The sequence below is a fragment of the Condylura cristata genome, unplaced genomic scaffold, assembly GCF_000260355.1.
Source record: "Condylura cristata isolate star-nosed mole 26May11 unplaced genomic scaffold, ConCri1.0 scaffold00011, whole genome shotgun sequence".
In the NCBI taxonomy this organism is placed as follows: Eukaryota; Metazoa; Chordata; class Mammalia; order Eulipotyphla; family Talpidae; genus Condylura; species Condylura cristata.
In genome coordinates this window covers 21,559,377-21,574,761 of record NW_004567112.1, presented here as the reverse complement: position 1 = coordinate 21,574,761, position 15,385 = coordinate 21,559,377, and the positions used below count along the sequence as shown (strand labels likewise).

Below are 15,385 nucleotides of genomic sequence, written 5' to 3'. Positions count from 1 at the left end.
AAGTCTGGTCTGCCCTACCTACCGCTCCTCTTTGCCCCCAACAGGGATAAACATTTTGGGTTCGTGCTTTATGCCTGTCTTCGGTTTCTCCAAATGCTGAGAGTAAAGCCCATTCCACGCCCAGTCATTCATCTGGATGACACAGGGTCACCCTAATCTGGCTCTTAATCAGCCTCCCAAAGACGAGTGGCCTAACACACCACAGACAGGCCAGCCTGAACACTGCACACACACGGAGCTGTGCTCTGGCACTGGCCGCTCCAGCTCTGTCCTGCTCACTGCCCCAGTCCACAGATGAAGACTAATTTCCCCATGCCAAGTTCTCCCTTGTACCTACATCTCTGGAGCGGGTGGGAGGAGGGTGTTGGCACGAAGGCCAGAAATCCAAGTGAAAGAAACATGAATTTCGTCAGCCCATTTGCTCTGTGTTCAACTTTCCCTTCCCCATGCGCCGGAGTCCTCTACAGCCTCACTTCTCTGACAGGCCTGGGGCCTTGCTTTGGCCTCCTCCCCCTGGCCCAGGGAGTCTAGACATGTGGTCCAGTGCCATGCTATGCTTCCTTATACTTCTTTTCATTAAACATAACAATGGAGCTTGAAGAAATCTTGAAAATAATTGCATCACCTGGAATTCCAACCTCTGCAACAGTTTTGGTGTCCAGCCTGGGTCAGCTTAGCTCTGAGATACACTAGCCAGGAGATCTCACATCCATAGGGCCTCAGTTTCCCCACATACAGAATGGCAGTGGGAAACCATGTCCACCTTAGTGGGCTTGCCAGGAGAATGTCCAGAGTTAATGCAGACAAAACACTTCCTCAGGCACGGGCAACCCAGTACAAACCAGGAATAAAAGGGTGCAGCGTTTTCATGCTGCTTTTGCCACAAATGATTTCTATGCAGCTGTTTTCTTCCAAATAATCCATTTTAACAGTTGCATAATGTTCTATCAAGTGAATACACATACTGAAATGATTCAGTCCCCACCTTCATGGGGGTGATACTTTTATTTCCTTCAAATTAAGATATAAATCCCAAAAGGGGGATTTTCAGCTCAAAAGGCCCAGGATTTTTGGACTCTTCCTACGAAATGCCTCCTTCCATCACCACACCCAAGAGCCAAGGGAGCAGTCCCGCCAGTGCTTCCACACCTCGTGCCCCTGCAGAGTCCCTCCCTTCCTCTCTTACTAATGGCTGAGTGGCAAGGCCAGTTCAGGCTTATGCTGATATTAGAAGGAGAAATTTTAGGGTAAAGGGCAAAAGTTGAAAAGAGGGGGTAAAAAACTTGGACTCTTAATACAAAAAGCCAAACAGAAGGAAAAAAAGAGTCACTAAGCAGGGGTGACTGGCAGGGACACTGCACCACACAAGGAACAGCGACAGCCAAGTCCCTCGTTGCCAAAAGGAACCTGAACTGACAAGCCAGGATGGGACACTGTCCACGCCATGGACACTGTCCTCCTTGGTACCTTAGAGCCTCACTGAATCCTTACAGTGCAAAATCCCCATGAACTGGTGCTTTCAGAGGAAATGCAGAGAAGGCCCAGGGTCCCGCACACAGTTGGTGGGGAGGAAGCCGGGGTGTGGCCTGAGCTGCCCCAGGGAAGCTTCCTCCATCCTGAGCACACACTCTGCAGCCCCGGATAGGGAGGGGCTGAAAGGGCGCTTCTCTGACCACGGAAAGGTCTGTCACCGCAGAGGTCTTGTAGCATCACTTTGGAGACATGAGTGAGCTGTCCACAGGGCACCCCCTCCCCCCACGCTGTCTCTGCAGGTCTTGGGGGGCTCCGAGCATGCTCAGTGACCAGTTTGGCCTAAAACTCCAGGTGGAAGCTTCTCTGTCTGGAATTCTGGGTAGGAAAGCTGACATCTCTTGGCTCTACAATGAGCAGCTTCCCCCACTATAAACTGAGAACACTCAAAATCAGTCATCTATTTAGTTCTTGCTCTTGACTACCAAAGGCATGGTGAAAGGGTGTGCAGTTTTGCTCTCCCAGCCTGGATGATGGAAGTGATGGATCAGTTCCACCCAGGGGCAGTTATGGTAGATCTGTTTATTTTTGCTGCAGTCACAGGATTAAAAAATACCCCTGAAGTGTACACATAAGTCAAAATTAATTGAGCTATATGTTTAAAATATCTGCAGTTTAGTATATGCCAATTGTATCTTGATAAATTTTTAAGAAATGGAGAGCAAGAGGGCTTGTTATAAAGAGTGGGATGTGAGACATGTAAAGTGCAGGCCACAGATTGGGCTTTCGCCATGCATGGGAAATGTGGGTAAAGCTGCTTGGTTTTATAGATTTGTCAAGAGAAAGACAGGGCTTAAAATGACTTACCAGAGCTCATGGTGTGACAGGGCGAGTCTTCTGTAGCTGGGGCTCTGAATTCTCTGTGGAAACACAAAGGGGGAAACACAATTGAAGTGATGAGTGGCAAGTCCCTGATTCACATTAAAAATGTAAACACTGGCCCTCCCTTGTGGCGCAGCGGGTTAAAGCACAGCACTGAGAAGCTAAAGCCACTTTCGCATGAGTTCGATCCCCGCCTGCCCCGGAGGTGACCACATGGCGCGGCAGACCTCTCCTGACCCGCCCGCTGCTCCCCTCAGCAGTGTACTTCGTCGATCTGCCTGTTCTGCTCCCCACTCTGTCTCTGGTGAAGCCTCTCACCCTCCGCATCTCTGGCCTGTACCCCAGTTCTGTATGAATAAATAAATCTTTAAAAAAAAAAATGTAAACACTGGACAACCCCGGATGAAAAGGCAAACCAGGAGTGGCTTGGCCAGGTGGCTGGTTCTGCGGGGCCAGTACTAGGGTGACCTTGGGCACATCACTCAGTCTCCTTGGTCTCAGTTATGGCATAGTTAGCTTAGATGTTAGCTGAGACCTCTTCCAGCTCTGTAAACCTCAAGCTACATGAGTGCATGAGGGTTAAGGAGAGGATGCAGGAGAGAACCCAATTTTGGGAGAAAGGTAAAATCACAACACAAAGTGATTATAAGAGGATGATCATTATCACTGACATGTAGTTTATTATACACGAAGAAATGTTTTAAATGCTACCCATGTGTTAGTATATTTGACCCTCACAACTGCCCTAGGAAGTTAGCACTGATACTGTGTTATGGAGATGTGGCACCGCAGACTGGGGGATAGCTTGCCTCCCTCTGTGGGAGAGCTGGTGCAGGAATCGAGAGCCTGGAGGTGGGGACGTATTCCATCTAGTGGCCGCCAGTATCCAGATGAATAACCTCCCGTTTGGTGGGGTTCCATCCATCCCAAATCCCCAATAACCACTGACCTAACACTATAGCTTTCCATTTTATAGGATTTTATGTAAGCGACATCACAGTATATGGGGCTTTTTATGCCTGGCTCCTCTCCTCCAGCAAACACTTCTGAATAGCAGTTGGCCTGTCGTGTGAGTCTGTCTGTGGATTCAGTCCTTTTCCACTGATCTGTTTTTACCTAATAACTCATTGTCTTTATTGCTGTAACTTTATAAGTTTTGAAATAGGCCATGTGAATCTTCCAGGCTTCATTCTTTTTCAAAAATAATTTGACTATTCTAGGTCTTTGTATTTTCATATAAAATTTAGAGTACTCATCTATTTCTACCATTAAAATGAAAGTCTATTGCAATTTTTATTGGGATGGTTAAAGCTAGAGATGAAGCTGGAGGAAATAACTGTTTTGACAATGGTAAGTCTTTCAATTTATGAAAATGAATAAATTCTCCCTTGATAGAGGGCTTCTTTAATTTCTCTCAGCAGTGTTTTGCAGTTTTCAAAATACAGGTTCTGCAAATATTTTGAATAGGAAGGTCTAGTTGAACAGATCTGAAGGTCACATAACCTGAAAAGCAACTCAACTCTCTGGGGTATGCAGAACCTTGCCATGTTAAAGTGTGGTCTGCAGACTCGCAGCACTGCATCAACTGGGAGCCTATTAAACATGCAAAAACTCAGACACAACTCTATATACACGTGAATCAGAATCTGCATTTTAACAACATCCCCAGCTGGTCCCTATGTACTTTAAAGTATGAGAAGCAAAGAGGAGGAGGAAATCATCTCCCTGGCTCATGAATCTGTAATAAGAAGGTCAAGGTCGGGTGTGGGGGTCTGCAAGAGGAGAGGGTCTTCAAGAGGAGACGTGCTTTAGCTTCCCAGGCACTGGCTTCCTTCTGGACTGCTATGTTGCTCACTGTCCTTGAAATTGATTGAGCAGAATGCTGGGGACAAAAAGAAGATCACTCTAAATCCTTCTCTGTAGCCCAAATCAGCAGTAATTTTGCCTCTGTCACCGTGAAATGCACCCGAGACTATGCAAGACTTTCAATAGCCCCCTGTCACTGTTGTCTAAGCTGGGGAAACATTTGTTCTCTCAGTCAAACACAGCCTGCTGTGTTCTGTATGGCGCAGTGGTTTCCAATCCTGGTTTAATGATGTCTCCCACTTTACCTCCCAGGGTCAAGGGGGCTGTATGGTATCATTCTAATGGTTTTATTTTTAAAATAACTTTATTATGGCGAGTGAGGTTTTTAAAATTAAAGTCCAATTGAAGAAATGTTATTTTATTCATCAGGAATCTATATAAACAGAAAGCATTTTTTTATTCCTTTTAAATATTATCCAAACACATAAATAGCATTTACATAGTTATACACGTCTGGACAGTTTTATGTTTTAATTACTAAATTAAGTATTTCACAAATTTTTCTGATTTCTAAAGTCATCACCTCCATTTTAATAGCTCCACAATTTATTTACCAAGTCCCTTCTACATAGTTCAGATTAACTGAAAGTAAGTACACAGCACACAGCATTCTTGGGCTGGGAAAGAGATGAGGGAGATGTTTTATGAATCAAATAGCATAAGCAAACACTGCCAAATATTGATAGTCTTGCATATTTCATATTTCAGTATAGAAACTTTTTAAATAAATGGTTTTTTAAAGATTTATTTATTTATTTATACAGAACTGGGGTACAGGCCAGAGATGCAGAGTTGAGAGGATTCACCAGGGACAGAGTGGGGAGCAGAACAGGGAGATCGACAAAGTACACTGCTGAGGGGAGCAGCGGGCGGGTCAGGAGAGGTCTGCCGCGCCATGTGGTCACTTCCGGGGCAGGCGGTGATCGAAGTCATCGGAAGCGGCTTAAGCTACTTAGTGCTGTGCTTTAACCTGCTGCGCCACCAGCGGGTGGCACATCTAACTTACAAACCCATCCAAAGCACACACGGCCAGGGCTAATATCCCGCATGGTTAAGTATCACTTTGCCACCTCCAGACCAGTTGTAGCACCCTCGGGAGGCCCCTTCCTGTGTCAGGCGTGAACCATTCAGTGCTGGGATGTGAAAAAGGTGAAAGCATGAGCCCATGGTGTAGGAAACTATTTCAACATTTTAAGAACTAGTAGGAAGTGACAATGACTGCATGGTGAGTATCAGCTCCACACACAAAGACATTCAGAGAAGCAGGTTCTGTTACAGGCTTGTCTGATGACTGCATCTGAAGCAGGTGACTCAAAACAGCAAGGGGCAAGTTAAAATTTAAAAAAAAAAAAACAAAAAACTGCAGCAAGAGCACCAGTGGCAGCTGTGCCAAGGACCGTACCCAGTATCCACTCATGGCAACAACAGTGACGTCCTATGTCACTATTCCAGGGCCTGGTTTTTGGCTCTGATACTGGCCAACTCAGCCTCCTTAAATTCCTGCCTCTGTTCAACAGGCAGTTCTCCGGCCTCCCACAAACTCTGAATTACCCCTGATCTTGCCAGTAAATCCCCTTCCAGTGTGAGTTAATCAGTAGTGGTTTCTGGTCAGCTGTAACCCAAGACTCTATCTAGACCAGGGTAAGATGAAGTAGTGCTGGGGGTGGGGAGGAGAAGTCCCAAGGTCAATCAAAGAGAGTCTTCATGCCTCTCTCCTGTAGAGACCATCCAGTCAGAATCCAGCCTGGCTCAATGAACGTTGCTGTCTCTACAACCTGAAGTGCTCAGAGCCAGGGCAGCAAGGAGGTAGCAGCAGCTGAGCTGGAGAAAGCCTAGCGAGGGGTGATGCAGTCCCAGCAGAGAGCCCAGGGATTACAGTCATGTAGACCACGAGAGTTTATGTTACATAAGAAACCTCTGACACTTAATATTTATTTTAAAACTGAGCTGTAAATTGAGAATATGATGGAACATCTTTGGAATGTCTCCCAACATCCCCTCCAAAGGAAGCAGCCACCTTTGGGTAAAAGCCAAAACGAAGAACGGAGGAATCTAGTGGCAAAGCCAAACCGAGGCAAGTGGGGCGCTACCCCGGCGGCTACAGGAGTCTAGCGTCACTGCCTGGGTGGGCACGAGCGGTCAGGTCGAGCTGCCATTCCAGCACGCAGGCCGTCGGATCTACCCTACTTGGTCAAAGCACTACGGCACCAACACAGACATTCCACCAGAGGAACAAGATGTGCAGTAGCCAGAGTTAGTACGAGTGCCTCCAGACAATTAACAGTCCCGCCATGCCTCCCAACTCATGGCCCTGTAATTCTGAGATAAGTCCTGATGACACATAATTGCTAAAAAGTAAAAATTACATTCATGTTTCCAGCTGAAAGAGGCTCCAATAACTAAATAAGGGTTGTTTATTGGGAAAGGAAAGCCGGTCCTTATAAGGATGGTGTGGGCTATATTACGGGCGGAATTGAGTTTGCCTGTAAAAATGAATTCAGGGTCTGGCATAGGTTCCTCGGTTCCCCTCTTATACATGTTCCAGCTTCTATGCACTAGGGGGTTCAGCCTGCACAGACACCCCCCCACACACACACGTAAGCCATGTCCAGAGGGATGTGGGTGCTTAATCACAAATGTTTCCTTATCTCTATTTAGCCTTCAAAACCTAACTTTGGAATTTTGCAGTCTTCAAGGTAATTGGGACCCTCCTTAACCCCATAGCAGCTGCCTAACAGTAAATTAGCTGCCCACTCCAACCAAACCCTGGTTATACTCTAGCTCTGAAATCTAATCTGGGACTTAATATATATATTTACACCCACATCCAATATCTTGAAGAGAGAGGAACAGCTCACAGGTTCCAGAATAAGTGCTCGACCTGACTGCTTTAAACTTCACTGACCCACCAGCAAAACCACACTTCTCTAATTTTTAGACAATCATTCTCTTCTCAATCTCTATTAATGTCATTTCTCCTCAAATACACACTCTACATTATTGGACAGTGCAGAAGGCTCTTCAGAAAGTCAAAAAGGATAAACTGTGAATCGCTGACACTTCCTTTCAAGGGGAGGAAGTTAACATAAACTTAACTCTGACATTAACTTTGGTTTGGAATCCCATGACATTCTGGGGGCTCAGAACACAATAAGCCCAAGATTTCTGTGAAAAGACCCATGCTCTGGACAGAGAGCAAAAGGAAAACACATTAGAAAGGCCACCCCCCGCGGCCCCCCATTTCCTCCTGGAGTCCCTCCAGTGCGGTTTCCGCTCTAACCAATTATCTGAAATGGCCTTCAGAAAGGTTTCCAGTGCGCACATGGCCAAGCCCAACAGTTTCTGCACTGGTCAGGGCCTCACTGACCTTTCCACAGAATTTAAGACAGTTAACCCCTTCCTCTTTCCACACTTTCTGGTCCTGATTTCCAAATGTCACTGTGGACTGGTTAATCTTTCTAGATACCAGGGTCTCTGTGGTTCTAGGAGTTTAGGAGCAAAGGGTCCTGAGCTGGTGCTCAAACTTCAGCTACAAACTCACTTCCTTGAGAATCTCATCTGGAATAGTAGAGCCAGAAGGATCCATGCATGGTCGTGATTTTCCATCTGTTCTGGAAGGCAGTTCCATGAGCCCCTTAGAGCAGGCACCCACCCAGCCACTCCCACCTTTTTACCTTTCATTTTAATCAGGGCAGTTTTTTTTTAATTGATTTCATTTATTTGTATTTCTTGCACTTTCTTTGGATAAATGTGCCTTGTGATTATAACCAGTCAATCAATGGTTCATAAAAACAGAAGTCTAACCCATTCCCGATTGTTTGGGTTTCAGAACTGAGATTCAGAAATTTCCCTTTGTCTTTTTTTGTTTGTTTGTTTTTTACCTGCTACACTTGCACTCCTATACCTCCCTACTTCCTTAGGACACTGTCACAGCCTTTGACCTCTTGGCAATTGATACTGAACTGCACATGAGAATCAGCCTTTCATAGTCCCTGCATGGACATTTTTCATTTCCCCCTCTAGAACCTTTTGCTAGCACCCCCATTACTCCCTGAATAATGCAAACTCCTGATAATCAGCTATTAAGACCAGTTGAGTTTAGTTGCGGGGAGCTGCCAACGACTGCAATAAAGTCAATATAACAATAGAGCACATCACAAGAATTTTGACATTTCCCAGTGCACATAAATTGTGTTTGCACTACACCAGTCTATTTAATGTGCAACAGCATTGTGTCTCAAAAAAAAAAAATGCACATAAGTTAAAGGTTTCTCGTTGAAAAATGCTAAGCACCATATAAGACTTTAGGGAGCTATAATCTTTTTTCTGATAGAGAGTCTTGTATAAGATGCAACACCTGCTAAATGCAATAAACAGAGGTATGTTAGATTCATCTCTCCCCACCTTGCCGCGTCAAATCTCTGCTCATCCAATTAGGCTGCAAACCTGAAGCCCACTAGCCAGTGAACAGCTAGCCAGCAGGGCAGGGTCTTATTCATCTCGGTACCCTAACATCTAGTGTGGTGCTGAGCACAGAGCCAGCACCCAGCTGGCAATGGTGGAGTATCTGCCTCCCCTCTCCTCTCTGCCTCGTCACTCCGCCCCTCTCCTTTCCTGACAGATGCCCAGCCCTGTCAGTTCTTCCATCCCCATGACTCATGCAGTCCAGCCACCTCTGCTTTTCCATCCTCACACTCACCATCCTATTCCATCATCTCATTCCCAGACCGTTACAAAGGCCCAGAATCACCCTCCAGCCCATGTGTCACCATGTCCTGACTTGAGCAGCGAAGTGTTCCTGGATCACATTTCTACGGGGAGAAAATATCCTTGGGGTTCCTCTGATCTCAGAGGGTTGGCTGGGCAGTAAAGGGCAAAAAGGAAAAAGGCAGTGAGGCTCCCGGAAAAGAATAAGGTACCTGAAACACAGGCCTGATGACTCCGAACCCCATTTTTGACCACCTGCAATGTACAGGACAGAGCTTGGTCCAGAACAGACGAGCCCAACAGCAATCAGACACATCTGCTGTCTTTGAGGCACCCCAGTTACAGGGTGACAGTCATGGCCTATTCAAACTTACTATGATGGGTAATCTTTCTGCTCTCAGTCTGACTTATGCATCATGGGAGAGCAGAAAGGCAAGGGGTAAGTTCTGCAGAGGAAGACAGTCAAGGAAGGAGTGAGTACTAAATTTTTCAAGAGTTCAGTGACATATCTTTAAAAAAAAAAAATCACCTCAAGTGACACACTTAGGGAAATAATGGTCTAAAAATTAGGTTCAAATTCCTTAACATACCACAGGTCTCAGTACGTGAGGTGACAGTCACTTTTCCAAGCTCATCTCCCCCATGTACTCAAAAGCCATAACCCCCAAGTAACATTATTTATCATTCCTGCTGATTTGCCATTTCCAAGTCTTTAATCTCATTGTTACTTCACAGTAATGCCTCTCCTCTCCCCTCCCTAAACTTTAATGCCAATTTATACTGAAATTGCATGCCAGATGCATACACCAAAGAAAACAAAAGGTTTTTATTTTGATTTGATTTTGTTAACTCCAACTAAAAGCATGCTGATAAGGAACTCATTTTAATAAGACTTGTTTATAGTCACAGAGTCCAGAGGCCCCATATTCTCAGTAAAGTCTTCATTCCCTCATGCCGGGGCCACGCCAAAAAAGGACCAGATCCAGAGCTGGAAGTTAACTACCAACAAGCCTGCAATCATTTTTTACCTTTATACCTAAAAGGAGTCTTTACATAAATATTCAAAAGGTGATTATTGCCAATAAGCAAAATATAGCCCCCAGATGTCTTAAGTTTCATAAGTACAATATTATTTGTGCTTTGGAAATAGGATTTAGGAGAAAATTTATAATCATAAATTACATTATCTATGTATTAAAATGTATGCATCTGGGCCTTCCCTGGTGGCACAGCAGGTTAAAGCACAGCACTAAGAAGCTAAAGGCACTTCAGCATGAGTTCGATCCCCACCCCAGGGGTGATCCACACAGAGCAGCAGACATCTCCTCACCTGCCCGCTGCTCCCCTCAGCAGTGTACTTCATCAGTCACCCTGTTCTGCTCCCCACTCTGTCTCGGTGAATCCTCTCACCGCCCCCCCACCTTTGGCCTGTACCCCAGCTCTGTGTACATAAATAAAAAATCTTTTTTAAAAAAATGTATGCATCCTTGCTCTGTACTGCCCAGCCAACCCTTCCACACAGAAATGCGACAATGTGCTCATACTAGTTGCCAAGAACAAAAGGCCATGAAATAATTCCTGGTAAAAATATGTATGTGTGTGTGTGTGTGTGTGTATAAACAAATCTATGTGAACTTAACAAGAATCAGTTTTTAAAAATTGAAATGACTGGCCATTTTCCTGCTTCTTAGTCTATAAACTTAAAAACATAAACAGTTATTTGCACTAATGCAAAATCACTGTAAACTATCACCACTATTCTAGCTGTGCACTTTATTTCCCTTGTCCTCTGGGTAAGATCTAGCTCAAAGAGAGAACCGCAGAGACAAAAAAGCTATAACTAATAGAAATGCTTACATCAGCTTCATTAATAATAATGAAAACCCAAAATACTCCAGTAGTCAGTGACAGGGACCAACCACACACACCTTCCCTGGATGGAGTGTTCACCAGTTATGAAAATAATGGTCATACAAAGTGTACAACATGGAAAAAGTTATCATAAGTTTAGGTGAATAAAGCAGGGTGAGGTTTATGTGACACTGTGGTTAAAATTATGTAAAGACACAAAACACAGGCACATACTTGAAAGGAAATATGTTCCAATTCTAATGCTGATATGATAGTGTGAAAATGTAAGTAACTTTACTTTAAAAAAAAATCTCATTTCTATTCTATAAATTGCTTCTAATGTGACTATAATACATTCTTTTTGAACAAGGGTTATTTTTAAAAAATCTCATACCTGGCATTTGATCGGTAATTGTATGATCTTTAGAAACCTTCCACAGAGAAAGAGAAATTCTAGGAGAAGCTCAAAAAAATGCCACTAATAATCTTGTCTATTAGAACATGGCAGTCCCACCTGATACAATCTTCCAAGGACTGACAATAAATCCCCCAAATGTGGAATTCCAACACCAATTCACCAGTGACTGCTTTTGTTTAATGAAGCCAAACTACTCCGCTGCGGTTCCATATGAGAACAAGGGGGCAATAAAACGATCTGAATGTGCAGCCAGATTTCCTAAAGAAGCAATCACCCCGAGACATCTCATTGCCGGAGAGCGGGCAGAGACGGCCAGGTGACAACACTCAGACCCCCACCCCCTGGGCTTGCCCGCTGCCACGTCCCTGCTCCTAACCCCCCACTTCATGGCATTCCAAAGCCCCGAGCTCCAGCAGACTCTTTATATGTACAACTCTGGGCACACAGTTTCTTAACCATGTATTGTTAAGCAAGACAAGTCTGACACGCAAAATGTGGCGCATTTGTGTTTCCCAAATATGGCTGTGTCTACAGAACCAAAGCAAAGCTGTCTAAGTGCAGAACCAGTGCACTTGGAACCCTCCACTCAATCTAGATAATTTAAACATGGACGGATTCCCAAATTCATTAGATAAGAGCAAAACATCTTAGCTCTGTTGAAGTTGTAAACACACAACCTCAAACAATAAAGGCAAATCCAGGGTCCAGGCGAAGGCTTTCATTTGAAGGGGTCACTGCATGACATCGACCTGAGAAGAAGGTGAATGAAGGTGTTCTGGATTCTTGGGAGAGTCCAGGTTAGGCCAGGAGCCACCACACGTAAAGAAACTGAGAAGTTACTGTGTGAGGCTGAAAAACAAAACTCTCAAACTGAAAGGGGTCTGTTAAAGCTTGAGAGCAAGAAGGGAGGGTGGGTTTGACATGGGACAAGAGGGGTCCACTCTCACAGACAATCCACAGTTCCCTCTCAATTTGTCTTCTTAACCACAAAATTCCTAAGGCTATGCATTTACCACATCATATATTATCCAGACATCTGCAGCCCAGGCCCATACTGTGCTCAGGAATTAGGGAACAGATGCTCCATTCAGTAAAAAGACTTTGGGGTCTTTTGCAAATACATAGCTGAAATACCTCAATTCATAAGACTGGCTTATTCAGCAATGGTTTGCTTTCCTCAAGATGTTTAAAATCTTATTGAAAGTGTACTAATCTAGCCAGATGCCAGTGTGAACCACTGAAAACATTATTATTTTCTGCGAAAACCTCTTTCTCGATGGCACTGCTCAGTAACTCACAGTAACTGAGGTGGAGCACACAGACAGACCCAGAATCAATAATCCCTGAACTCTGGCCTCGGCAGCAGGGGACCCTGTGGCATCGTTAGTGCCTGCCTGTGATAAACACGTGCCCGACAACACGTGCCCAGCTTCCATTATTCACACACTCAATTACATTCCATTAGCTACTTTTCACTAGTCTCTTAATGTTACTTTGCACAAATTTTAGGCAATTTTTCAATACATCAGTTATAAATGCTGCATCCAAGCAGTGTACACATGGAAATATTTTTTCAAACTAAGCTAAAACCACTAAAATATTTAATACAGTGCCATGCTCATAACATTCAATAAATATAATACTTTTTAAAAAAATCTGTCCTCTCAGGCCAAATAAAATGTGTCAATAGAGGCTGCACACTTCTGACTTCAGTTGCTCTAGGTGTATCCAACTAGATGAATAATCACATTGAACATCAATGGCTGAAATGTAGCACTAAGAGGTTGAGATAGTCAAAGTGGATCAAAAACAAAGACCACTCTGTAGTCCATACAAACTCACTTTAACTATAAAGTCACATCTAGATTCAGAGTAAATGGATGGTGAAGAATTTGCTGTCCTAACAGTGGCCGTCGAATAACAACAACAATCTAATCAGAAGAACTGGATTCAAATCTGAGCATTGCCAGAGCTGAAGTCCTTCAGTTGCTCAGTCTCAGTTTACTCATCTATATAAAAGAAATAATAGCAATTGTATAGGCTGTTTTCTAAGATCACATGGACAGCTGTAAATGGAACACTGTAAGTTGTGCCCTAACAGGAAAAGTACCCTACCTAAGGAGCTGTTTGCTGCTTTCACAAACTATAAGCACTGTTATCTATGTTGAGGTTGCTTTACCAACACTTCCCTGTACAAAACATTAAACTTTAAGAACTGAGCAAACCAAGGACCAAGAAATCTGTCTCTGCCTTTGCCTTCCTGCACAAAGTCAGGCAGTGAAGGGCACTCTCGATAAGGGTATCAGGTTCTAACAGGCTTTGAAGTTGCTGTTTTCAGCTCAGATCTCAAGGAATCAAAGTCTTATTATGAAGACATGTATGGTGCGTGCATTCTGGTCTCGTGCTTCAGAACAGGCAACCAGTTCATTTCCTAAGTGCAAGTTCAGAAACAGCCACTTCACATATGTCATTTCTAATCTGCAGGAGATCTTGTAAGGGTTCTACACCCTCTCTGCAAATGGAGACATTACACCTCAATAAAAGTTAAAAGACTCCTATAAGAGTCTTGCAGAAGAAGCAAGCAGGGAGGCTGGAAACCACAGATTCTGGCACTGGCTCCCTGACCAAGGTTCTTTCCACACCATGATGTGACCCAAAGGGGCACAGCACAATCCCTGCCGGAAGCAGTATGCTCCCATATGAAGGTAGTTCAGGCCTAAAGAAAAGAGAGGTCAGCTCAGGGGGCATTTCCATCCAGCTACTGTAACAATCAAACTCACCAAGTGATAAGAGATGGTACCTGACTGCAGAAATTTTACATTCAGTTGGAGAGAGAAGACAAAAAACCTTGATGAATCATTAAAGACAGCATGGACGCGTGTCCCATGAGTGAATATGCCATCTAGGACAATGACAAGCTCAAGACTTACCTGGGACAGGTCTGGGAACATGGAGATAACAGTACCCTTTCCTGAATGCTTAAAATACCCCTGTAGTTCTTATGATATCAGTTTCTCTAAAGTGTGTTCTCTGGAGGAAATTAAAACTGAATAAAATCAAACAGCATTTTTAAAGCACTTTTTTTTTTTAAAAGATTTATTTATTTGTACATACAGAACTGGGGTACAGGCCAGAGGCTCAGGGGCGGTGAGAGGCTTCACCAGAGACAGAGTGGGGAGCAGAACAGGCAGATCGACGAAGTACACTGCTGAGGGGAGCAGCGGGCGGGTCAGGAGAGGTCTGCCGCGCCATGTGGTCACCTCCGGGGCAGGCGGGAATCGAACTCATGCGGAAGCGGCTTTAGATTCTCAGTGCTGTGCTTTAACCCGCTGCGCCACCAGGGAGGGCCTTAAAGCACTTTTAGGAAGTGAAAACACCTATCAACACCTTTAAAGACTGTGGAAAAGAACTGCAGAATAAATGTAACTTAGATTTCCATCATCGCCTGCTACTCACCAGGTGCGTGATCTTTGGTTGTTAACCTTGCGAAGCCTCTGTTTCCTCATATACAAAGTGGGAATGATGACAGCCTCAGAGTATTATGGTGAGGGAAGTGTGTCAGTGCCAACCACAGTGTTAGAAAGTGCTCAATAATCTTCAACGGCTTTCAAATATGATGACTGTCATCAACAGCACACAACTATATTCATTTGGTTTGTTTCTGTGAGTAGCTATCAATATCCTTTTCAACTATGGGGACTCAGTTTTTTCAGGCTAATTAAAAGGACAGCCTAAACTCTCCTTTAAAGAACTTAGGGCACCTACTTCCTCTCCCTTATGAGGTTACCCGGCCTGTCTGTCCCCAACAAACCCCTCAACTTCCCATAAGATGCAAACAAAGTATGTAGCTAGTCTTACTTCTCCCAAACAGTTCAGCTTCATGGATGTTACTGGCTAGATATCACCTGATTCAACATATAAACCTATCCTCTCCTTGTCTTTTGCTATGCACAAACTCCTCACCAAGTGCCCACGATAGTGCTCCCAAAGAAGCTTCCATCCAGGTGAGGTTCAGGGCACAGCACAGAATGTACATGGAACAGACCCAGCACAGCTCAGTGGAGGGTAGGGCTTACACTGAACAGTGCATGGGACAACACTGGCTAGATTCAAGAGGGCCTTGAGTGCCAGGCAGTGGCATCTATGCTTATCTCTACCAGGACATGGAATTCAGGGTAAGTCCTTCAGAAG

General features: G+C 44.4%; 1 protein-coding gene across 33 annotated transcripts in view; it reads right to left on the bottom strand.

The window, feature by feature from the left end:
• SORBS1 (sorbin and SH3 domain containing 1) overlaps window positions 1–15,385 on the bottom strand; it is a 205,724-nt gene that overhangs the window by 114,275 nt on the left and 76,064 nt on the right. For all 33 annotated transcript variants that reach the window (XM_012723568.1, XM_012723549.1, XM_012723539.1 and 30 more), the window contains one exon: window positions 2,338–2,390. In XM_012723568.1, the coding sequence (XP_012579022.1) occupies window positions 2,338–2,347 (10 nt within the window). In that variant the 5' untranslated portion in view covers window positions 2,348–2,390. The remainder of the gene's footprint in view (window positions 1–2,337; window positions 2,391–15,385) is intronic.